Source organism: Lepeophtheirus salmonis, chromosome 4 (genome assembly GCF_016086655.4).
Source record: "Lepeophtheirus salmonis chromosome 4, UVic_Lsal_1.4, whole genome shotgun sequence".
Lineage (NCBI taxonomy): Eukaryota > Metazoa > Arthropoda > Copepoda > Siphonostomatoida > Caligidae > Lepeophtheirus > Lepeophtheirus salmonis.
The window spans coordinates 7186671-7213580 of record NC_052134.2 but is presented as its reverse complement, the minus strand read 5'-3'; the positions used below and the strand labels follow the sequence as shown (position 1 = coordinate 7213580).

The 26910-nt window shown below is 33.1% G+C and overlaps 1 protein-coding gene across 1 annotated transcript; it reads right to left on the bottom strand.

Moving 5' to 3' along the window:
* Rap2l (Ras-associated protein 2-like) lies at positions 1 to 26867 on the bottom strand. Its single transcript, XM_040710754.2, has 3 exons — positions 26586 to 26867; positions 26088 to 26524; positions 1 to 590 (listed from the first exon to the last, which is right to left on the bottom strand). The coding sequence occupies exons 1-2, from the start codon at positions 26865 to 26867 to the stop codon at positions 26255 to 26257; spliced, it is 552 nt and encodes a 183-aa protein (XP_040566688.1). The 3' UTR covers positions 1 to 590; positions 26088 to 26254.
* Between the last annotated feature and the right edge of the window lie 43 nt (positions 26868 to 26910).

Genomic DNA, 26910 nt, shown 5'->3' with positions numbered 1-26910 from the left:
TTAAGAGTATGCATGTATATATATTTATATATAATTTTTTTTTTACAAAGAATTGTAAAAAAATAAGTATTCATTTGTATAGATATTATAATATATATTCTAAACGGATAAATCTTCTTTTTTGTGACACTTGATAAGGCGTTTGGAGAGAAATATAGAGAACAAATAATAATAGTATATAATAAAGAAGAAGTAATTAACACAGTCTATCTGTATGTAATAAAGAGTTTTGCAATAATAGTTGTAGTAAGTTGGTGCGCGACGTAGAGCATCACATCTATAATGTATGAATGTTTGTATATAATTAGAATATCATCATCATCATCATCTTCTTCATAATCACTATCCTTCTCCTCTTCTTTTTCTTCCTTTTAATATGATAATAGAGAGTAAAGTAGGTTGAATAATATGTAATATAAATTTATGTATTTCCATGGAAGTATATGTTATATATGTATATATATGCATCACATATATATAAATCTATTGATTTCTTGGCCGTTTCATCACAATGTATTAAGTTCTTGTTCTTGCGTTGCTCCTTCCTTCTTATTAAGAGGGGTATGTGAAAGAATGAAGGAAATGTAGGCCTGAAATAAGAAGAGGGAAAAGATTATTAGTACACTGTGGATATCATCATATCTCAGAGGCATCCCCAGGGCCCAGAAAAATTCTGATTTTTTTTCTTTTTCAAAATATTAAATTTACTTATTTTTTTCCATGAATAGCTATGGATTTTTAGAAATTTTATTCCAAAAAATTTTACATTTGAAATATTTTGTGAAGAGCTGTGAATTTATGAGCTTTTTTTCTGCAATTATATATTTGATTTTTTTTTTTAAATAATTTTTTTGTGAATAGCTGTGGATTTTTGAATTTTTCTGAAAAAATGTAATATTTGAGTTTTTTTTCAATCAAATATAAATTTTGATATTGTTTGTTAACAGCTTTTTTGTGAATAGCTATTCAAAAAAATAATTTTTTCCTGAACTTTTGAAAAACAAAAAAAAAACATTGAATTTTTTAGTGAAAGTAAAAAATGTAATATTTGAATTTGATTTTTTTGTGAATAACTGTGGATTTTTGAATTTTTTCCCGAAAAAAATGTAATATTAGAATTGTCATTTTTGAATAGCTGAGGATTTTTACAATTTTTTGTAAATTCTTTAGAAATAAAAAAATTAATTTGAATTTTTTTGTGAACAGCTATGGATTTTTTCATTAAAAAAAAAAAATCCAAACACCAAGCTCACCCAAAATATAATCCTGCGGACACCCCTGTATCAATGTAAATATATTATCATGTATACATAAAATGTATTATACTGCAGTTTGGGGAGGGGGAGGCATTGTACATATACATCTTCAATGTAGAGAAACTTAAGGTGTGGTATTTATTATGTATCTACACTCACTCTACGAAGGAGGCTAAAATCACATGACTTCAGCTTCTTCTTACCTACGTAGTATCCTTAATATATTTACGTCGGGCACATATTGTAATGAGTAAAAAACGATTGTACAAGTCTATTAAATGAGTCTACTTCTCATAAAGATAATAATGATTAGATTTTCAATAGATAACTGCTATTAGGATTTATCTCCCGAGATCTCATTGTCCCTAGAAAATTTCCCGCCTAAATTATTTCATCATATTACTTTAGTCAAATGACGTGTAGAGTAATAACTAATCAGTGCTTACGACCAATATAAATGTTGTGTTAAAGTTGCAAATAAATGAAGGATTTACAATACTTGAGATGAGAATCCATGAAATATTCAATTATTACATTATCAAGTTGTTGGATCGGTATCAAAAAGTATAATGACTGCAGTCCTATGGCAGGTCCTAATCGGTCTTATATGGTAATAACAACAACCGCTGAAATGACGAAGTTACTAATGATGGGGCGATTAATCAGAATCGAGAGATGACTGTTTTTTCTCGAATGGGGATCGGCACCGGAAAAATGATGTTCAATTTACAATTCCGATCTTATTTATTACTTTTCCAAGTTATGAAGAAAAAATAGGAATATAGGAATTTTTGCTTTTTAATTTTTTTTTAATATTTGAAATTTTAATCAACTTTTTCCCCCCAAAAAAATTTAATTTTCTGTGAATAAATGTATTTTTGAAATTTATATATAAAAAATTTAATATTTGATCTTTTTTCAAAAATTTATATTAAAAATTGCATTGGCATAGGGATTTTGTTTGGAATTGCCACATCACAACCTTCTTCAAAGAGAAAAAATACTTAAAGTTTAAGTAGGAAGTGTGTGGCTAAAACCTCATTATTCGCTCTAGCCATCTTAAGTTATTTTCTTTAATCTTAACTATGAGTAAAGAAAATAAGAAAATACAAAGATAAATATTAGCTAGTACCATTGAATAGTTAAATATTCGGAAAGATAAAAAAAAAGACTGGAGGGAGGGATTGATTATTAAATCAGTTCTAGGACCGATCTAAGACTAATGGATAATCGATATAATTATCCTGCCATTTTTGACTATTTTAATACTAATGACTAAAATATAAGTATTCTGTGGCACATTAAAAATTGCAAATAACCACAGTTATATTACTCATAAATACCATGTAACCATGTAATGGTAATAGATAAAATGAAATCAAAGTATCAATTAATAATTAGAATGACTTATGTTGAAATTATATGACGCATTTAAAGACAATAAAATTGCAACTTGTACTATGGGATTATAAAAGTTGCAACTCATAGAGACATCGCCACATGTGCCAAACATATACAATTAGTTTCTAAATTCTGTCCCGGAATCTCATATTTTTTTGGGTTTTACTCCTACGAAAAATTCTTAAATTTAATTATTTCATAATATAACCTTCCTTGATGCGGTAACTCATTCAATAAATAGTTAAATACATATTATTGAAGATTCAATAGTTGGTATAAAGTTTAGAATGATTTATGATTCAGTGCGAATGATGTCTCCAACAAACAAATATTGAAGAATAATTTTCACCTTTTTAAAGTAAGAAACAGCATGACTAAGTTTTGAATTTAGTCATGAATGTATGTATGACTAGCTTATAATTTATGTTTTATATATTACTTAAATATCATGGTATTTTACTATCCTATCTCGAAATTTTAAGGGATACCCTCAAAGGACAATTTCCTAGGAAATGATCAACATTAGTTGATATATTAAAGGAGTTATTTTGGATTTTTCTGAATAATATTACTAATTGATAATAATATGTATTCTAGGGCACATGATATTCTTCAAATTCCCAGTTTATAATTCTTTGTGTCCGCTCATTTGAGCAAGATTAAATTCAGCTACATTCATTTGCAATTTATATTATATGAAAATGAGACAAAAAAGAAGTTCGCTCAAATGAATGTAGCTATGTTGAACTCAAAAGTAACGTTACTCAATTGAAATATTACAGGGATATGCATGTAGCATAAGTACGTGTATACAGGGTGCACTGTATATACTACTCCCTGATGTAAATCATGTAAATATTTTTAAACTATGAAATAATTATGTTGTATTAAATGAAATGTTACAGGGATATGCATGTTTGTAAGGAGACGGTTTCTGTTTTCAAAATATATGTGAAGATTTGAATTAAATATAAACGCTGTTATGTTCAAATAAATTGTGTTTGTTTTTATTGGTATGCGCTCTGATGAGATAAGTACTCATCAGTAATCATAACAAATTAATTTTGTTTTCTCTTACTCTTATTTATAATCATTCTTTCATTCTTGAGAGGAGGGAACATGTCATATGAATTGATATACACTGTGAGGACTCAAAAATTAGAAAATTTTAAAACCCATTTTTACTCTCCAATTTTTCATTTTGTACCATTTTTATGGAAAAATTTTGAAGCAAAAGTTGGTAGTTTAACAATTTTCTACAATATTTTTTCAATATGTCACTCTCCATTCTGAATGATGGTTTCAATAAGGGTGCAAAAACAAGCAAATCTGGCCTTGATTAAGTCCAAGGACAAGTTGTTCCTTCCTCCATGATCACGGCCTTCAGGGTATCGACATTCGGGTGAGAAGTCTTGTTCGTCTTGGCCTGCAAAACGCACGAAACAGCGGGGGTTCACGTTGGGTGAGGAAGAAGGTCAGAAGTCTGCCAGCCAGAAGGCAGCCATTTTCTCCCTGCATAAATGCTGCACTTATTTCGACGTCTTGGGTGAACAGATAATTGTCCCTGGGGAACGTACTCTTCAACAATGGCAAGACATGGTACCAGAAGACCTTGTAGTAGACGTCTGTGTTGACTTTCTCGTTGGCCATGAAGAAGTAAAGAAGTATCTTTCCACCGTCGGACCCCAAGCTCTCGATTAAGGCAAGAAGTGATCATTTCTCCTGTTCAGAACATCGTCCATTTGCGACTTGTGCGCGGAGGAGATCTGGCACCCTCTGCCGTTTCGCTTGTGGCTCGGACACAAACAAAACAAACATTTTGTTAATTCTTTCGAGTATGGCCAAGTACAAAATTGTCCAACTACTAGAACTGAGGCTAGACAGCCTCGAAGAAGATTATAATTTTTGAGTCCTCGCCCTGTAATTATTGAGCAGTTACGTGTGAGTGTGCGCATGAAAAACAGAGAGTAACTATGCTAATTTCTAGAAAAGTAATGTTCTATATTATGAAAGCAAAATTTGTCTTTTAGCTGACGCTTAATTACTCATGGCAAGTCCGGGTACTACCGTTAGTACATAACAAATAAGGTATTATTTTAATAGCTCAAAATGAAATGAAAGCATCAAGTAAGGTTCTTGAAGGTTAAGGAATTCGACTTCTAATTTACATGTACAACAAATCCGTTGTGATTCTCATATTTTTCCCTCCTTCATTATCAGTTATCACTAAACAATCATAGATAGTGTACATACAAGAAGAAGGAAGAGATCCATGTTGGGGGTGATTACTGATTAATATTAATACAATTAATTTCATGAAGGATGAAGATGCGTACTGTGTAGGTATATAGTATGTTAAGTAATAACTATAAGGAATCAAAGATATTCTCCTCCTCCCATGGGTCCATGTGGGCGCCTCAACGGCTATTATTATCATACAATAATGTTAAGGACGAGCGCACAATATACCTACATAGTTACACACATAAGTATGTAGAGAAAACGATGATGACCTTGCCGTATATATAAGTAAGTATCATGATAGGTATAATACCTATGTAAATCCGCTGTATACTACGAATAATACTATGGTAAGTAAGGGTAATACTTTTATTCCATGTTCACAATAATAACCAGCCTTAGTACTAAAAATTTTCTGCTTTTTTACTAATGATACTAAGAAGGTCAGATTGAAATATCTATAGGCTATAGGAGTCTATTAGAAATCGATGAATTCAAACTTATCCGTGAGTCATCATTATATAGTGAATATATATCATTATAATCAAAAGGAAATAACACCTTTGCAGCAATGGTTCTCAAACATTTTACCCTACCTTGGGTATCATGGGGGTTGCTAGCTTTCATCATTTGGGGGAGGGGGAGGACTTAGCCTTAAGAATTATCAACCCCGTTATATAATTACTTTAATAAATAGGTTCATTATATAAATCTATATACTTGAACCGCTTCGCAGGCCAATTAGATAGGAATAGAAACAAAGAATGAAGGTAAAAACGCAGGGAAGTAGAAAGATACAGGAGGGAGAAGTGATGAGACAGAGGTGTATATACAAAGAGATAAAGAAAAGGAGGTTAAATTTTGGTCAAAAACAGTATCTTAATAACGTTGGAGGCCCAAAAAAAATAAACATGCTTGACTATATTGTGCGTCTACTTGCTAAATTTTAGACTGACATGTTCCACCATTATAAATTCAATATGTGATAACACCAATAGCAGACTTATATATAAGATAAGATAAGATTTTTTTTTTTTTGGTGGGGGTGGACAAAAAAAGGGGGATGCGATGCCACTGGCTATCTTCATTGTTTAGAATTTTTCAAAGAAGACATATTTGTAAACCTTTTATTATAATAAAAACTACCCCCTCTTAAGCCTTCGTATAAAAGAGGTTGAGAACCACTACACTAGAGAGCAGTGTTTCTGAAATGGGAGTATGTGTATCCTTTCGAGACATTCCAGGAAGTACATTAAAAAATAGCATCAATTCAAATATCTTCTGGCCACAGATCTATTTGACTAGTGATGAAAATCGTGAGTATTTTGGCGCATTAAAAAACTCCGAAAATTCACATAGTAACCCTGAAAATTTGAAAAACACTTTCGAGTAGAGGAGCGTATCTGTCATGGCGGTTCAGCCACAGTCAGCTATGACAATGGAAGAAGGAAATAAACAGGGATATTGGCGTGAATGAATCCGATGTCGATCTCATATTCTACTGAGTACAACTAGGACTTACAATTTAAACTCCGTTACAAATCTTCAAGGTTACTCTGCCGTCGTTTATGAGCACCACGAATGTTTAATCAGGTTTGGAATATAATTGAATGTAGTAGAAAGGAAAGTTCACTACTCAGCAGGAGTTCAATGATAATGACAACAGATTGGGAAAATAAAATTCCTTCTTCAGATTATCACGCCCCCCCAAATAAAAAATGGGCTACTTAAAAAATACACACAATTTATATAATTAGATCTGACTCTTCCACCATCTATTGGGCCAAAATTGTTGAGAAAAAGAAGAACAATGAGTCAAGTTTAATAAAACAGACAGTGTTGAAAGTCTTATCGTCTTTCTTTTCAACTAAAAATCCTTTGCACTGGTTGGAGGGATACTTCCCTGAAAAAATATTTTACAAGTGGTACATCACTCAATTTTTTTTTGAAAGAATTGAGTAAAAAACCAACCAATCCCCTCATGTGGGAATATAAATTCTGCATGAATATTCTATTGGTCTTGTCCGGTCTCACAAAATAAAATAAAACAGTTTCATAAAGAAAATATTTTGTTTTATGAATGAGCTTTTTTCTTTAGAAGCGCTCCAAAATTTCGCATTTCGGTCCAGGGTATCAAAGCAACAGTCATCCGTCCAGAAAAAAAAAATGAATGTTTACCGAACTGGAAAAATTCGATCTCGGACATAATCTCTATCTATGACTATGTCTGTATCTACATATTATAAACTTCCATGTATGAATATAATGTGTAATATAATAAAAATGATAAGATGATTCATTTTGCTTCATGTAACCTTTACGAGGATAAATTATGCCCTCCTCCTAATGTAATCATGATCAATTTTCAATTGCAAAATCAATGTGTGTAAAAGGAAGTTTTCTCTCATCCTCACTCTAATGCACATTTTACCTCCTATCCCTGCGTCATATTTTGATGCGATTTCCTTAATTTTTTTTTTACGTGTAACTTTTAATGTGGTATGAACAAAGAACGTTGCCAATTTTAGTGTAATTTTGGATATTGCAAGATGATCTAATACAGAGTTATATAGATAAAATTATTCAGTCATCTCATAGTCAAGAAACCAAAACAATTGTTGGTATATATCTAAAAAAACTGGAATGCCATCAGGCATCTGAAAGAAGCAATTTGAAGATAAATACCTTTTGTGTCCATACTATGCCAAAAAAAAGGACGTATTTTTGATGCACTTAAGCATTCAAAACCGGGATATTCTATAACAGTCTCTCTAAAACTGTACCTCAAGTGTTGTGATTCCTAACCTTTTCATGACAGATGAGCCCTATAGGGTATTTTCACTGATTTCATAATTGCGTCATAATTAAAGGATACACCATTTTGTGACTCAAAGTTGATATTTTTACTACAAAAAAAGAAATTTCCAATAAATCTTGTAATGACATTTTGAATGAAAGAAGACACCTTAAGTCTGCATTGAATATTAATTGATGCCATGATAAACTCTTAACATTTGAACTAAATCATATCTACTGAAAAATCCAAAAAATGGTTAGATGTGTACTTTTATCTAAATTTATTGATTAGGGACGAGAAAAGTTAAATAGTTAGCGGAAAGTACATTTTTCCATTATAATAGTTAATTTTTATCTACAATATGGAAATATGATTGTATAAAGATGTATATTTTTCATATATTTTAGGGTAAGATATGTAATAAAACAAGGCAATTCAACAATAAAATTAACATAGACAGTAAGGTTTATGCCTTATATTTGTTGGACCCATTTTGACATTGAATAGTTTACTATTTTCCTTCATATTAATGACAAAAGGGGTTCCATTATTATCAAACTTGGTTGTTTAGGCCCCCAAATGAGCATCAAAATGTGACACACCGTAAACACAGCAACGTATTCTCCATAATAAGCAAATTATTTATATATTTTAAAATGGTGTATCCGCGACTTTTTCCAATATTTTAAAGAAAATGTAAATATTATTTGTCAATTGTGGACAAATGAAAAAATATAAAAATAAAGTCAATAAGTCATCCTACTTATGCTGATGCATACTACTGCAATGGTTTATTATGTATTTATACTTGATGACAATATTCTATTAATTATTCAAGAAATGAATTAACTCTAAATACAACATTACAAAAAGGCCTCAAACAAAAGTATAATTTGCGAATAACAAATATGGCAGAAGATAAAAATGAAACTATGTGCAAACATTCTACGTATATTTTACATAGTATTATTTAAACAAAAATAGAAATATGCATATTTGAACCCAATGCTGCTGCTCCTCTTTATTAGTCAACCGCCTGAGCTTTTAAATACAAAGATAAGGAAGAATCTTCTTTAAATAGTCAGTCAGTCATTCTTCTTTTTCTTTAGAAAATCCATTGAATCATATCATCACTAGAGATGTAAATTTTAAGCATTTTATTAGCATGTTAGCAATCTGAATAGTATTTTTTATATCTCAAAGCTGATATCATTTTTATTCTATTCTTGAGGAGAATAGAGCTTTAAAACAGCTTAACTGGATTTCTTGTCCTTTTGATTTCATTTTCTTCCACGCAAGATGTCGTCGCTCTGTATGATAACCTAAATGACGTCAATTAATCCTTTTTTTCCCCTTTCTTCCCATGATGTATGCAACTTTTTCTTACCTTTGCAGAGGTCACCATTTTAAATTTGATTAAAATGATGAATTCATGGAGGCCGTGTAGTTAAGTTATAGATAGAGATGACATTTTTGAAAGTGCACATTCAGTTTATAAATTAGAAAAGGAAAAATGATGGTTGTGTGTGCATTTAAAAAAAGATTCATTATTAAATAGGTCGTCCTGGTGTTAACTTCTCCCTCTGAAGTAGGTACTATTGCCTATCTTTGCTGTTAAATGTTTTAAAAATCCATAAAAAATAAATATTTATGAATTTATATATAATTAGGATACACTTCCTGCACAAATCCCTTCTCTCTACAGCAGTAATTCATTTTCTCCTTCCAAAATTATACAACAGACCACTGATTTTAAAAGGGTCTTCAGTAATATCATATATCTCGCTTCTGCTCTTGACAACTCTATCTATAAAAGAATATTGAAATATGAGTACTCAATGCCTTGTGGGGACAAAAAAAGTGTCCACCTTGTACTAATATAGATCACGTGGTATACGACCCACAACTTGGTTTACAGCTTCACAGGAGATAACACAAAAGTAACTACGTGTGCCTATGAATGACAAGAGAGTAACAATGATACTTGGTTCAGGAATTATAAGTGTGAGTCCTTGTTGGACCCTGAGTAGAATTGAGGATCGAAACAGAGTTATCACACCCTTTTTGACCTGTCTTTCATAGTTGCTTGATGCTAATCTAATGAAACATGAAGGGAGTATAGCTGCTTTTCTTCAAATGATCCGAGCTACTACATTAATTTTCAATTTTCTACATACCGAAAGTGCTTAGAATGTACGACTCTATCAATCAATCATTCAATGACTGTCTAGGTTACTCATTATTATGTATGTACAAGTTTGAAACTTAAAGCACATATGTTACTATATATGTAAGTATATTATATTGATATTCATATCATTAAAGGCTCAAAGTCCCCAAGGGTAGATATGTATTTGGCTTCAAATTATAGATAAATCTTATCAAATACACATTGAATAAATGATTATAATTTACTGTTTAATCAAATCATTAACTACTTTATACTATTCGAGAGATAGGAAAAAAATATGTTCATTTACAAAAAAAAAGAAATTATAGGTATAGTCCATCATCTTCTTTAATTCATGAGACTTTATATGGGTTCCGTATGGCCTTTTAACCATATAATCTATCATATTTTTCCCCTTATATAATTTCAACCACGAATTTCCCCAACCTTTAAGTACAATTTACAACGTTTTCCAAAAATATATTCATAGAGATAAAAAACTTAAAAATGGTGATTTGAAGTAGAAATTTGACGCCATTGTAGTTGACCAACATATTCAAATTGTAGAAGTAAAAAACAGTTTGTTAACATCATAAAGGGCGCTTCAAATATTTTTTATTTTCGATCTTCACTGTATTTTACATTTAATTATATATATTTTTTTAATGAAACTCTTCAGTTCTTATAAAAGTAAATATTCCGAACAAGATTTGGAGTAAATGGTGTATAAACAACTATATTTTCCATTGCTTTGGTCAAATAACTTTCGGCTAAGAAAAATATCTCTTGCTTTTACTCAGGTGTATGTATTTTATTGTTACGAATTAATCAGACTAATTTGTATATTGAATTGAACGATAATTCGTCAGAAAATACAAATGACGTAATCCAGCCTGATATTGTGTCCAGGCTCATATTTGTACAATCTACAAATTTTATAATAGTTAACAAAAAATTGATAAAAAGAGAGAGACTAAAAAAAGTATTAATCACATGTTGAAACAAAGCATTCGACGACAAAGTCAACCTGCTTTTGTATATTTTTGCAAATTTGTATAAGTATTATACAATATATTGAGAGTATGTTAGAGATGTAACGATAGCAATAATGTTTTTATGAATAGTCTGCTTATAATTGATGATGAATATTATTATACAAGTCCTCCCCCTCCTTAACAGTTTGCTTGACAAGAAACAAATCAAATAATAATTATTACTGTTTCTACATAAGTTAAAAGTTATTCATGAGCTAAAATACCGAGTGGTCCATTGAAGGTTATGAAGGTAGGACGTTTTTTGTTCGTCAGTTTAACAAAATGGTTTCGATCAACAAAGCATTTATTCCATAATCGTGGAAGAGGCAGTGCCCTTGTTGAGATCCGCGCAGGATGAGACAAGGTTGAATTGGAAACTTCTTAAACATGGAGGGTAAGGAAGGAATTGGTGGAGCCTGGAGGTAACTATGAATGAACAACAAATCGTGTTCATTACAAGATGAGGTCAGCCTGACAGAGAGATCAGGACTTCATTGCAAATTTGCGAAAAATAATAGATTATGAGCCATTCAATTTCCAGGGATCTCAACTGTTCTGAAAGGCTGATCAGGAAATATATGACAGATACAAAATGTTGAGAGTTCAACTTCTGACTTTACTTTGTTGGATCCAGTGTTTGGCCTTCAAGCTCACTGGACCTAAATCCTATGGATTTATTTGTGTGAGGCGCAGTGGAACCATACACCAACAGATACTCCTACAACACAAACTCCGAGTCCAGGATCCGGAAGGAATTTCAGAATTTGCCAAAGGAGATAGTCATCAATACCTCTCTTAGTTCCCGAGATCGAGTCAATATTTACGCCATAGGTTGCATAATAATACATTTTACACAACCCTGTTAAGTAAGGTGAGCTCTGTGATTGTATCATATCCGTTTCCAATTTGGGAATGTCGTGAATGGGTAAGAAGCTTAAGTTACTATACCAAAAAGGTCAAGAATACTTAAAACTTATACACAAAGTGGATGTTTGTTTCTAAATATCGCTTGGATGTCCAAGAGCACTAATTCAAGGTATGATTACAATGAACCCTTGAGCTTTTTAATTAAACAATGAAATTGGTGGTAAAATTAGTGGAGGTTGTTGCACTCTAAGAAATGCAAGACACATAATCCAAGAATAGGCTATTGTATGTACAACGTACATACAAAAAATAGGATAGTATTTCAAACCATGCATAGACAAAACCGAAACTGAAAATTTATAAAAGTGAGAGAAAAAGTATAATTAATTTTGCACTTTCAAAAGTCAAAAATATCTTCACAAAACCCACAAAGAATCTTCCCAATATATACCACAATGAATTAAATAACTCTCAAGAACAATTTGTCTTAATGAATACGAATAAAAGTTATTTTTTTAGTTTTGTTTTGTGATACAAATAAAACAAAGATTATACTTAAAGTATGTACACATAGAAAAACCTGTTTGTAAATGGAGAATGGATCGCGTATTTACATATAATTAGTGTTGGATTCGATTATTATTCGAACTCGAAAAAAACTCGATTTCAGTGTAGCAGATAAATTATTAGAAATTATTTCAACACGTACAATTAAAAAAAAAAAAATCAACTTTATTTGAACTCAAATTAAAATTAAAGCTCCAAACATGACTTTAGGGGATTCATAGGTTTATAATGTAAATGTTACTGCAAATGCCATTATTGAGATTTTTTCATAGTTAAGCCTGTGAAAATTGTAGGGTTATGGAATAGATAAGCACCTTTAATATTAGGGGTTCCTAGCTTTCGAATAACTATTTTAATTTTCCCCGCCCATTTTTTAACTAAGTATATCTTGTTCATTATTGGCCACATCGAATCATACGATAAGGTGTTTTGAATTTGTCAGTGTATACTACAAGCGGTTTTATGAAAGTATTGGGCTTCAACACTTCAGCCATGAATTATCGTGCCTTGTGTATGGAGGTCTCAAAGAAAGAAATCTGTCATATTTTACATTTTTGCTACCTGAAAGGTAAAAACGCATCACTTCTGAAGGGGATTGTGACTGGCGATGAAAAATGAATAACTTACGTCAATGTCTAGCAACAGATATCGTGGTCGAAAACAAACAAAGTGGCCCAGGCCAGGATTGACTGCCAGAAAGGTGATGCTGTGTGTCAGGTAGATTGGGAGAAAATAATCTACTATACAAGATAGAAGCTCCACTATAACCAAACGCTCCTTTCTATAGTGAACAACTCGACCGTTTGAAGCTGTCTATAGATCAGAAGCGTCTAGTATTGTTGAATAGGAGAGTATTCGTGTTTCATCAGGACAACGCTAGGCTGGGCACATCTTTCATGACGTCCAGAAGCTCCAAGAGCTCAGATGGGAAGTTTTTATGCATCTAACCTACAGTACGAACCTAGCGCCAGGTGAATACCTCATGTTCCTGTCTATTACCAATGCACTTGGGGGTACAATTGAGGGATGTGAAAATTGGTTGTCCTAATTTTTGCCATTAGAAACAAGGGCGTTGGATTCTCCTTTCACCAAGTTATCTAACAGAACAGGGTAAACTTGGCTTAAATTGGATGATTGTAACAATTCTTATAAAGAAATTGAAATAAAGTGAAAAATATGAAATCCCTTTACACTTTAATTATAAGAATCAACATGAAAATTCCCACAATTTTAAGAATGTTTTGAAGGAAACAAGTTAGGTTTTATGATGTTTCATTAGATCAGCTACAATCAGCTGTGTATAGGGAGGAGGGAGTGATAGAAATAGGCAAGTAAATTTGCTAGAATTAATCCGATGTCGATCTTCAATTCTTCTCAGAGTACAACAAGTACTTAAAAATATAATTCAGCCACAAATCCTCAAGATTGTATCAGAATATAATTGAATGAGTTGTAGATAAGGAAGTTCAGTACTGTGGAGTTAAATGATTTTGACAACAGGTCAAAATAATGGAAGAGCTAACAAATACACCGGATTTTTATCACTAATCAGCAAACGTACTGGATGTTGAATATTAATTCTAACACATAGTATCTAGATATAAAAGTACGGATATTTCGCACAACAACTTGAAACACTCATTAAGGCTAATTATTTACTTACTTACATACATCCATCTTATAATAATAACCTCCAGACATATAATAATAAGAATAACAATTTTTAATAATTACGAGTGTTATTAGTCGAAAGAGAATGAAACTTTGATACAAATGCGCATTGAACACTAAAAAGTAGCAGCAACAGCACCACCACATGCAGACATATAATGTTAATATGTATGTAGAGGCAAGGTTAAAGCCAACCCTTTCCCCACTTCTTTTTTCCACCTCCACAGATCATATTACGAAATGATAAGAAGAAGAGTAATATTCTACTACTATGACTATATATGTACAAATGGATATAATATTATCTACTACCACATGACAAGGATGGTGATGACTCCAATATAATCTCTTGTAGGTACAATGAGACTAAGAAAAATGCTTAAACATTGACATAATGGAGTTAATACATATCCTAATTGGAATTATTATTTTAAGGACGAAGAAGTAGTTATCATCGCGTCAATAGATCATCATGATGACTCACACATAAATGTACGATGTGAATTATTTTTTCACCATCACTCTTATGAACCAATTTACAGCCCATTCCACCTATACGCCAAGGCATTACTTGACTAGCATAAAAAATGTATAAAATATTTTGTTGTTTGGGTTAATTTTCCTGCTGTTTTTCTTCTAATCAGTGTTTTGAATGTTAATGATTCTTGTTTAGTTGTTAAGAATTGGCTAACTCCTACAAACTGATTTCGGGCCTTTTTTTTAATGTTTCTTTTATGAGGAAAGATTGGAAGTTCCAATAAATGCAACAATTGAAGCTTCATATATCGCCACTCCTTACATGTTCCTAATTTGTAACACAGCATTCATCTATGTACATAACCTAAACTTGCAATGGAATGACTAAATGACGAAAAACGTGATTTTTTATGGCATCAAGAAAAGACCACTCAATTTTTGATATGCTTGAATACTATATTTAGTAGTATTTTATTTTGTTCAATATGTTCTCCTAACAAGCAATAACAGCCTGGACGCGCCGACCAACAGATTGTCACCTACTCACGATGAAGGCTGTGTCCATGGTATACTAGATTGTTATGATATGAGCTCTGAGCGAATCTAAATTTGAATGAGATGTGCGGTAGACATTTTCTCCAAGATAACACAAACTGAAGTCTAGGGATTGAGATCAGAGCTGGAGAAGGGCCAGAAATCTGTGACATTGTTGCTCCATAATTTTTGGCTCTTCTTAGCTATATGGGTCAGTACGGATGGAGATGCCAACAATCTCTGCAACATTAGCGCCTTCTTTGTTGTTGTACCGACATTTTTACTCATAGGGATACACATGGGATAAAAACCCAACTATTTTATTTTTCTTTTAGCTGTCGTTTGGTTGGAGTATGACATCTCATGATCAAAAATAACTGGGATACAATTGTAGGAAAATGTTACTTCAAGTCTTGGGTCCCCACACTGTATATGATCCGTCGAATGCAAAGTTGGAGTGAGGCCGATTTAATGAGAATTTGTCTATAACATTGGCCCAGACCGAATTTCTTCCAAGGATATCATTATTTATATAACAAAAATGATGACAGTTCTCAGAACGGTCAAGGATTTTCTGACCGAACCAAAACACAATCACACGTACAAACATCTCTATCCCTTTGAAATTCGTTCATTTACAGGGGTCGACACGATTTCAGAAAATTTACAAAACAATGCTTAAAATCTTTAATAATTTATTAAATCCAAAAAACTATTTGATAGGTGTTGCTTCTGGCTTCGATTTCTACTCAAAGTAGGCACCCTCAGTGGCGATTACCTTCTCCAGCCTGGACCTGAACCTGTTGCAGGTGGGTTGAGCCTGGTCCCTGGGCAACTAGTTGAAAATCACTGCTTTAACTCGGCTACCATATTGCACAAGGTTCGGTTGGTGTCCCGTTCAACTGTGTTCAACAGATAGAAGTAACAGGGATTGCAGTCGGAGCTGTTGTAGTCCTCAAAATTCTTTGACAACCACATCTGGGATTTGTGGGCTTAAAAAAATGTCAAATATCTCTGATGGTCTTCCCTGTATTTCTCACCATGCAAGCACCTTTCATAACGTCACAGTCCTTAAATAATCATTACCGCAGTTATTCTTTTCCATTGGTTGGACGGGTTAAAGTAGTTGGATTCCATTGTTGTCAGCACCACGTGTTCTCAACTACTGCTACCTAACGGTCATTATGTGCAATAATATATACTGTCAAAAATATCGCGTCGACCCTGTATTTTGTATATATCAATTGAGCTATTGCAAAAAACACAATATTTTCTTTCTACTCTCCCATTCCTTTTTTCTCAGCAACAAAAATACAAAATGAATAATATTTTCTTCTTCTTCTCCTCCTCTTCTTTAACCACATAGACTGATATAACTTAGTTTATAAGAGTAAGTACATAATACATGCATGTACCAACTTTCTCCTTGAGGGAGTAAAAAAGAAAGACAGATCACTAAGATTTTATTATAACAATTTGTTACTTTCCCCCTCCATGTATTCATTAATGAAACGTACATACAATATCCATTGAAGAAGAAGGAAGGGCCTTTGACCCCCAAAGTAGTAGTAGTACAAGAAGAAGTAGTAACACATGACTTAAGCATTAAATTGCTTATCTAGATAAGTGGTGACCCGTCAACACAAAATCAAACCAAAATAGTTTTTTTATGCAAAATGGTGTCTGGATTATTATATCCGCAAAAAAGTTGAATGGAGATTATATTTTTGCCCCAGTTTGTATGTTAGTAACCAGGATTAGGGCAAAAGTTACAAATCGATTTTTTGATCTTACTTGGTACGAAGATTATATATGGTCACAGTACGAGGTCAAGGTCAAAGTAACACCAAACTTAAACTTTGGAACAAATTAAAATGTATAACTCAATTTGATTTTAGGTGGAAATTTTGCACTTCTACCGAGTGTCCATTCTAGTTACCTTTGTATTCTTTGAAGCACTATTCAAGACCCCACAAATTGCACTTAAAGTAGCGAAAAATCATTCTCACAAATATCAAAAAATTAGAAATTGATCGTCAAAAAAAAACCAAAAACACATTATTTGAAAGGGGTCAAATTAACCTTCTCAAATCAAATGTAGGCGTTAAATTATACAGAAGATTTACGGATATCTCAACTCAAACCAGAAATTGTAATACAAGACCAATAATTTATTAATTGTGGAAACTATCTGTGATCGTACTTTTCTCTCAGTTAATTCCTAAGTGTTTCTCAACCACACGTCATCTCTCTTTCTTTCCACTTTGTGCGACCGAATTATACTACTAGGCCAGTTCAAACCAAACTAGCTAGAAATAAAAAGACTCAAAAGGAAAGAGGAGCCAAAATGTTTGAAATAAAAAGTAAACAAAAACTATGTATATTAATTTTGTTCAGGATTCAGGTAACCTCAATCAAAAACCATAGAATATACCGGGTGTGGATAAAAAATCTTTACACTTCGTTTTTGCCAACTAAATCAAGGTTTTTGGGAATACTGTAAAATTGTTCCGGTCAAATACTAAAAATAAGCAAAAAGAATTAGGTCTTTCTAAGTGTCTTAGAACCCGAGAAAATGTCATCTGAACCTGACCAACGAATTTCGGTCTGCTCACTTTAGAACACTGGTAAGGAACTAAATGGAGGAGAAGTTGCTACCATGGGTCCAAGCCAACTATTCGAACCTGAACGTGGTGTTCCAGCACACACGTCCAAAAGGTCCAGAAGTGGTTGGAGGACAAACTGCCTTTCTGGCCAAATAACATGTGCCCCCCTACTCACCAGATTCCAACCCACTGGACGTCACTTGTTCCAAATGTCAACAACCTCAAGGACACCATCAACTAGTGCTGGGATACCATATCTGAAATGGGTGCAAGGCCTTCCATAACCAGGTGGAAGCAATCATTGCTGCCAAGGAGGACTACATCGATGATTGGGGTAGTTAGGACATCATATTAATTATTTTGGTATTATTGACATAGCCTCTTACAACTGGTTCCTGAAATACATCTTGATAAAATTCTAGATTGTAAGAGTAAAGATTTTTTCACCGCACCCGGTAAATACCCTTCGCAGATGATTGTTATGAATAAATTATGATTAAGAAACATTGCATTATGGTTTTAATTAATAGTTTATGTTTCTGGTTTATTCTTAAGAAAAATATATTACCCTTTCCGAAACGTTGACTTGTATTAAATGACATTAGAGTAATCTTAGCCAAAAGACAAGATAACAATGAACTGCGCAAGAGATGAAAATAGTGCATATACATAATTTTAGACGAATCAGAAATAAGAATAAACATTTTTGATTGATATATATGACAATTCTTTTCCTTATAGTCTTCTTAGTTAGAACTAATACAGTCTCAGTCCATGGCAGGATTATTTCCAGACAGAGTCTCAACAATACTAATTGACTGAAAAATGCCAATGAATATATGATGTAGAAAGTATACATTTCTCCTTTTTGAGCAAGATTGTTTTTGTATTAATTCAATATATATTTATATTAGGGCTGGGAGAGTACACAAAGCCCACGATTCGGTACGAACTGAGTTACACCCTTCACCCTTATGTTCTGTACAAATAAATTATTAATAAATATACTACGCTTCTCTAAAAAACAAAGGTGGATATAAAATATACATAGGTTTTATCATATTATTATTCATGAATTTATAATATATTTATATATATTTTTTTTTTTTTTGCAAAAAGATGAGCTTGTCTACATTTTCTGGTAATAAACAAGACAGATTAGCAGTCAAAATATCAACGGCTGTTGAATAAATTATTTCACTTGATACATTATCTACATATAGATGAGAGTTGGAAACGTTTGGAAATTAATATAAATTATACCTCCACCCTACTACGGGGTTTTTGTCAACTCGGATGAATTTTGTAATAATGATCTCTTTTTCTATTTCTATTGACTCAGATTCGTAGGTATCATATCAATATTTAAGGCGCAATTGATATTTAGGACGGCAAATATATTTTCGTTTTATAAAAAAATGATATCCAACGCAATTGCTCCGTTAATATATGTATGGTATGAATAATATATAAACCAAATGAAGAATGATAAAAAAAAAATAATCAAAATTTTGTAACATCAAAATATTTAATATGTGATCATATATATATATGTAACCGTAAGGATCGTGCCGAACCGAACCACAGTAGAACCATGTACCGTGCCAGTCCTAATATATATACATTGAGTATAATAATAATATTATAATATGTGTAGGTGAAGATTCAAAGAGTTAAGAGCCTCCACCAACAACAAAAGCAACAATAATAAAAAACCCGTTTACATTCCGCACCATTATTATAGTCATCCACAGTACAACCTATTTATATATAGGTATATTATTATAGATACATGGAAAGAGAACGAAAGATGGATGTTTGCATCTCTGAATCTTCCATTACATATATATGTATATAGATACATTATACAGGGTGTAATCTCTATTTAGCATCCAATATGTTAGTTTTTTCAAGTTAGTTGATTTAATCCTTTACTAATCCTCCCATTGCAATAAAAACCAAAGCCAAAAAATAAGAAACTGAACAATTATTTTTTACTATTATTCAATAGTTTGTGTCAATAATGGTCCCGATTCAACCGCAGAAACGGGAGCAGGTATTGTTAATAATATCCTTTGGCCGATTCCTCTGCACATCAACTAGGATTTTGTGTAGCATGAGGATCTGTTGGTGTGTCGCTTAACTGCACAAAGAAGTCCATGAGGTTGAGGTCGGTCTAGTGGGCAATGAGGCCTAACAATGGGTCCAACTAAGTCAAAAAAGAAAGAAAGAAGGAGACAACCAGGTCAACGTTTTCTTTGCAGAGTGGTATGGAGCAGTCTTGTTGCCAGACGATCCTCTGTCACACACTTCCTAATCAGCCTATCAGAAGAGTTGAGATCCTGGTAAAAGCCCCCATCGATTTGAATGCCTCATCATCAATGATTTTTTGTACATTTTTTAAAATTCTCCTCTAATTGGTGAGATGGAGTTGCACTGATTAAGTATAAGTAAGCATTATAGTATTACAATTACTCAAACTAACCTAGGAATCTTCTTTGAAATCCATATACAATTAGTTTATCTCCTTCTCTAGGAACGACCAAGTATCGAACCTCCGCACATTGAGTTCATAGAATCATTTCTCCCGAGCGCGTTGTCCATTGAGCTACATCACTCCATCACATATGCAATGAAATCCTGATCCCTCTGTCAGTCTGACATCACCTTGTGATTAGCTGTTGCTTCATATTCACCTTCAGACTCTTCCATCCTGACTATTCAGACGAAGGACTTGTTCACATTTAATAAGCTAAACAATCTCGTACGACATGCATCGCAACAAGGGCACCCTGCCTTTTTCAGGGTTATGGAATGTTTTGTTTTTTAAGAGACGCGAAACAATTCTGACCAGCCGCCAAAACAAAAAACAACGTTATACCTGCGTATGCGCTCAAGGTTTTTGTAAGCAACGACCGCTGTACGGGGTGCGGTTTTACAATTAAGAATTTTTGAGACCAGGCCATAAACCTTTTTATTTCCTAAATTCGTAGAGATATTTACAAATCCATTTATATACAAACGTAAGGACCCTCCATGAACCTAATCATTCAATCCAACCCCCCTCAGCCTCAACCACGACCTCCAACCTGTCACGGAACATGCTACACGTCTTGATCAGGTGATCTTTATTCATAAAGTTCACAGCCTCAATAATTGAGACTCTAGAGAAGCCAAATTGCTGTGAGCACACTAGACTCCCTCTCTAAGACGCCCCACACGAAATAGTCAAAAGGATTGCAGTCTGGGGAGCTAGGGGACCACATTTCCTTAGACCAGAACATCTCCAAATTGTCCGAAAGCCAATTTTGTACGCAAATCGATCTGCCCTCTTCCTTGCTGGTGTTACCATCCCCCCAGACTCCTTTATAACTTTGTACACAGTGGCAGAGAACAACTTAAGAAAGTCGATGATCTCTTTAGGTGCACAGCCTGCACGGAGGGCGACACTGATCGCTGCATGACGGTCATACTCTGAGGACATTTTCAACGCTTTGTAATCATAACTCATACAAATTGTCTACTGAATCTGATAAAACTGGTTTTTAAAGCTTCACCACTAAGGGTTCCCAAGAAAAAACGTTTTAAAAAAATCCTTAATTGTACAACTGCACCCTGTATATATAAAGAAAGACCTCATCATCAAGAGAATTGAAGTGATTCTTATAAAATATGTAATAATATGTGAGGGGGAAACATAATCTTGAAACCCTCAATAATAAAGACTTTTTTCTAATCTAAATGTTGTTCACGCCCAAATAATATATAATGACTGACTTTTAAAAAAAGGGGGAGGGGGGCGAAGGAGGAGTGAGTTGTAGTATCATCTCAGATGGATAACGGGATCCATTCTATAATAGTTGTATAACTAACATAATATATTATGTAGTTAATATGTAATTTAGAGAGGATGAAGAGGAGAAAATATTTAATTGAATTATAGCAGAAGCAGTAAAACTAGAAGAATATTTATTTATTAAATCACAATGACAATGAATTAATAAGAATTGAAGTAAGTACATACATAAATGACATGTAGAAGTTATAACTTTGCAGATTGAACATGCACACGTCTTCTTTACACGTCTCATTACACTTTATTCAATTACAATATCCGTCATTTTATTGATCAACTATTAATGTAATTACTAATTTAATATGTATTTACGAAGATTGAAAGGACAATGGGGCCTTGAACTATTAAATTTTTCCGCATATTATAAATAAGATACTTTCATAAAAAGTCAAAAATGACCACATTAATTATATATCCATCATCTAATGAATATTAAATGATTGCATTATCCTTATCAGGGCCGTCGTTCCGTCGTTTCTTGGGGCAGCTTTTTTTTTTTTGAATAAACCTTTTTTTTAGAAAGAAAAAATTGCATTTTTTTAAATACATATTTTTGGGTGACATTTAAAAAAAATTAAATTTTTCGACTGAAAGATCAATTTTTGTAGGTGATAACCTGATAAAATTTGGACTCGAATCCAGCTGGGTTAATGACAGAGTGGTACGCCATGAAATAGCCTTAATCGTCTTGAGCTACCAATCTGTTCGCTGGGGTTTCGAGGAGGCTGTTATTACTTGTAAAGGAGGACATAATCGACAACAACAAAAAATCTATCTAAATGTAGTCTTTTCTCGACTCCATAAAAATCACGCTGTTCCTTATTTAGTCATACAAAAGCAAGTTTGGGGTACCGACTCTGTAAAGAGGCGAAACATAGATATTTCCCCCCAAAAAGTGGCGTTTTCTTAGTTGGTTCGGGTACTTTGAGGGCATCCCTTGTAGTACAAATTAAAACCCGTACAAAATCGAAACTTGTACACAACATACAATAATATGTACTTCATATAACAAGATAAAATAGCATGTAACATGGATTTCCAAGGTACATACCATACATAGAGTATATTATTGTATAAAAAGAAACAAGAAACAGGTAAACTTATTCTTCGTTTCGTTTTTTTTTCCTCTATGGGATACAGCCGATGACTTTTTTTTTCTTCACATTATTCAAATACATTAACGTATAATATTTTCCTATATATGTATTTCTTGCCTTCTCTCAAGGAAGATCAAATATTATTGGTATATCTACACCATTCGTTTTTGCTCTCTTTTGTTTACCTACCAAATCCTTAAAGCAGATATATATATTACCAAATTGGAAATGATATATGTGAATGAATGATACACATTAGGGATGCACCGATAAGCAATTTCGTCGATTAACGATTAATGAGCAGTTCTTAATCAGCCGATTATTTATTAATTTTCAAGTAAATACAAAGTACAGTTATAACAACCGCAGTGAATGACCCTTATACTAATATGTATAACATCACTGCCCTAGCCTTACAAAGTCCATCACTTTCGAAAAAGGAGTATACATGTCAGTGTAATGAACAGTAAAAATGAAAAGGATAAATCATTCAGAAGATAACTTTAGTGATGAAAATCAAGAAGATAACGCAACTGTGCAAATAGACTACACATAATTTATACTTTACTATCAAAACTCACACAACAAAAGCTTACTTTATCAAATAATATAAAACACGTACTATTAAAAGTGATACTATGCAAATATATATTATACATTCAAAAACTTATATAACATATCCCACACTTATAGATCATACACAAACTCTAGCGATCGTGAGATATTTCTATTAATACTTATTTAATTGTAACAGACCGATGACGTGATTCTCTTATTATTCAAATTAGATAACAACCCCTCTCTTTTCTCTTTCATAGAAGCATATAAAATATACATGCGTTGGGCTTCGGTCTGGAAACCCTTGACCGCTCTGAAGCCGATATATTTTTTTAAAGACCAAATTAATTTGGTAAGGATAAGTCATGTGGTAAAATTCAGGCCACACACAAAAAAAGAAATCGGTATGGATTGATGGCACAAAATACTTATTTGTTTTGAAATGGAATGACATTTTTCCCCGTGGTCCAAGGGTTTGGATCCCGATCTGGACGAGTGCTATTTCGTCTTGTTTAGCCACATTTTGTTGTATTTAGTGGTTTTATTACTGAGTCCGAACGATCGAATCGACTATGGATACTCACAATAAATTGGCCCGTAATTACTATTGCTGAATAATTATTGGGAGTCTCCGTTGATTCCCGCCCTGGTATTAGATTTCGTCCATTCTTTATTTAGTCAAGGAAAGAAAAGATTCGTTTAAGTTGGACGAAATATTAAAAAAAAAAAAAGGGAAGTTCGGTCTCGTAATCGCCATGGAAAATCCAATTAGATGACAGAATTTATTTGGTCTAATCATAGCTGACAAAATTATCACGGCCCTGAATCGAAATATCTAGATCTGTCCCACATTCAAATAATTCATTCTTAGACTAATATGAAAGTATGTATATTTACAGAATCTCTCTCTGTTTGCTAATCTAATGATATTTTGGGTCTTGAAAGCCATTTAAAAAAATAATAAATGTTTCAACTGTGTACATAGATCATGCATAAAATAATTATTCTAACATTTTCTTGATTCATATAGCAAAATATATTACATATTTAAGTAGGTACTATTACTAGATACATACAGATTTAGTAAAGAGGAGAGAAGGGAAATGTATAGAATAATAAATAGAATCATCTCAATTAAAGTAACATTTAAGGATACATTGAAAGATAATGGTGATTAGTAAGTATACTACTAGTTTTCAAGAGGCATATATAATAATATGCAGAATGATTAGTTCTATTAAGAAAAATAAAAAAATAAAGTGGTAGAGTAGTGAAGAAGAAGAAGAAAAACTTGAGAAAAGGAGGGAAAAAACCTCAAGAGGGAGACAACATCTGTTTAAACTGTTAATTAGCAATATACATAATAATGTAATTAAATGAAGAAAAGGAAAATGAATACTGTTCAAAGTATATATGTATATTATCCATCCATTTATTGGAAAATGCACTTTTAATAATAGATAAATATATGCTACAATACTAAGTACTTTTAAAGTATTAAGAACGCGTGAAGTAGCTATTATTAATTAGATTTTAAACACAATTAGCGAATATGTTATTCGAACGTTCAGTAGCTAGTAGTGAGCAAAGATTTTTAACCAGTTCTGCTCAATAATGTACCATGAGAAAGACATCAGTTCATATGAACCGAACCTTCAAAAAAAAAGTTTATGAATCACACTTTTTCCCCTTAATCCTTTTTTCTATGAATTATTAGCTTTGTGTCAGTCCCGTCGTAGGACCGGTCCTTCGGACTGCCAGTACTTGAAGCATAGATAAAGTAATATATCGAGGGAACAAGGGTTTTTACTTGGCCGCTTAGCTTAATTAGGCAGACAAGAGAATAAATATTCTCACCTTTTGAATATTACAGGAGTTACATTTGGCCTATTAGTAGATATTATGTTAAAAATAGGAAGGGGGAAAAAACAGCTAATTAAATTAAGGGCTGTTACGGCAGCATACCAAAGTTAACAACTGAATGCTATGGAATTTTTTTTTGCATATCATGTCACCTCTATATATTTATATCTCAATAACGTAAACTGATTTAAAAAACATAAATAAGGTTGAGTGATTTCGTCAAGGACCAAATTTAAAAGTTTTAGGTCTGAGTTGGACCCGACCGAGACTGAACTGCAGGTTTCAGTCCTAACACAACACTATATTTTAAGAATTTTTAACAATATAATGAATGACTAATTTGACTTGGCCTTGTTAACTACACAATACTTGATATGTGAATTATCTTACACATCAAACAATGATCAAATTCATGAGCTTGATAAACAAAAGTAAAATTTCCCTTATTTATACTTTGAATGTAGTATCCGCAAAAGGAGTGGAAGTTGTTTTTCGTTTTGTTTTGTTTTTTTTCCAAAATATATAATACATATTATGTACAAGATACGATAAATTCGTGTCGTGTCGAGAGTCTCTCTCATAGAACCAAAGTTAAATATGCAGACATGGAACATGTAAAGACTAAAGAATCATCGACAACGACAACAAAAGAAGATAACACTCATTCATAGACTTGCATACTCAAGTTAATCAGAGAGATATGAATCATGATGTCATACTATGTACAGTTGTTCAGGAGACATCAAACTTGGATTGAATTGCTGCTCAAGTTAATAAATAGTATGCATGCTTATTATCATATCATGATCATCCTAACTTCATATCTCTTGCAAAGGACATGATATAGTATATATAAGGAAATTATTTTTATAGTATTTCCATGGGGGAGGGGAAATTTGATGCCTCTGACTCACGAGTACATATATTTAGAATAAAGAAACAACAACAAGTGGGTGATGATTCTCAATAACTCGATGAGCTCTTTTTCAGAGCCTTCATCTGTTATTGATCAAAGGTGCTCCGCAACTAAATACTAATACATATACGTACATAGGTAAGTATTTAGATAATAAAATAAAGAGTAAAACTGACCTGTAACACAACAGAGGAGAAGAAGAAGAAGAAGGAAGGAAGGAAATATTACGATTGAATAAGAATCCAATTAATAAAAGGTCTTTATTCGTAGTCGTGGTGGGTTGACGTTGCTATATCTATCTATTGGCGGCGACGGCGGTGGCGACACTGCTCAAGATGATGGGCTAAGAGATGAGACAGCAGGTACAGACGATTTCTCGATCCTTGGCATTACTTTTTAGATTCATTTCCCGAACAATTTCTGCAAAGACCTCATTGACGTTCATGCGATTCTTTGCAGAGCTTTCAACGAAGGAGCAGCCCCATATCTGTGCCAGTGCCATTCCTTCAACTGTGGGAACCTCGCGCTGGGACTCGAGATCCACTTTATTGCCCACGAGGAGGATTGGAACACGTTCCGTTCCTTTGACACGAGTGATTTGATCCTTCATGGTCTGCAAAGAGGGAGAGAGAGAGGGAGTGAGAGAGAGGCGATTCCGAGGGGCTCTGACTTACTTTTATGTCCTGAAAGGTTTGATGGTTGGTGAGGGAGTACGTGACCACGAATCCCTGTCCGTTCTTTATGTAAAGATCTCTCATGGAGGCAAACTGTTCTGTGCCCGCAGTATCGAGGATTTCCAGGACGCAGGGAGTGCTGTCCACTTCGATCTCCTTCCGATAGAAATCCTCAATCGTGGGATCGTATTTCTCCATGAAATGACCCGTAACAAACTGAACAGTCAGCGCCGACTTCCCAACCCCACCACTCCCCAAAACCACCACCTTAAACTCACGCATTGCACACACACAACACCATAGCAGGAAAAGAAGCAGCCTCACT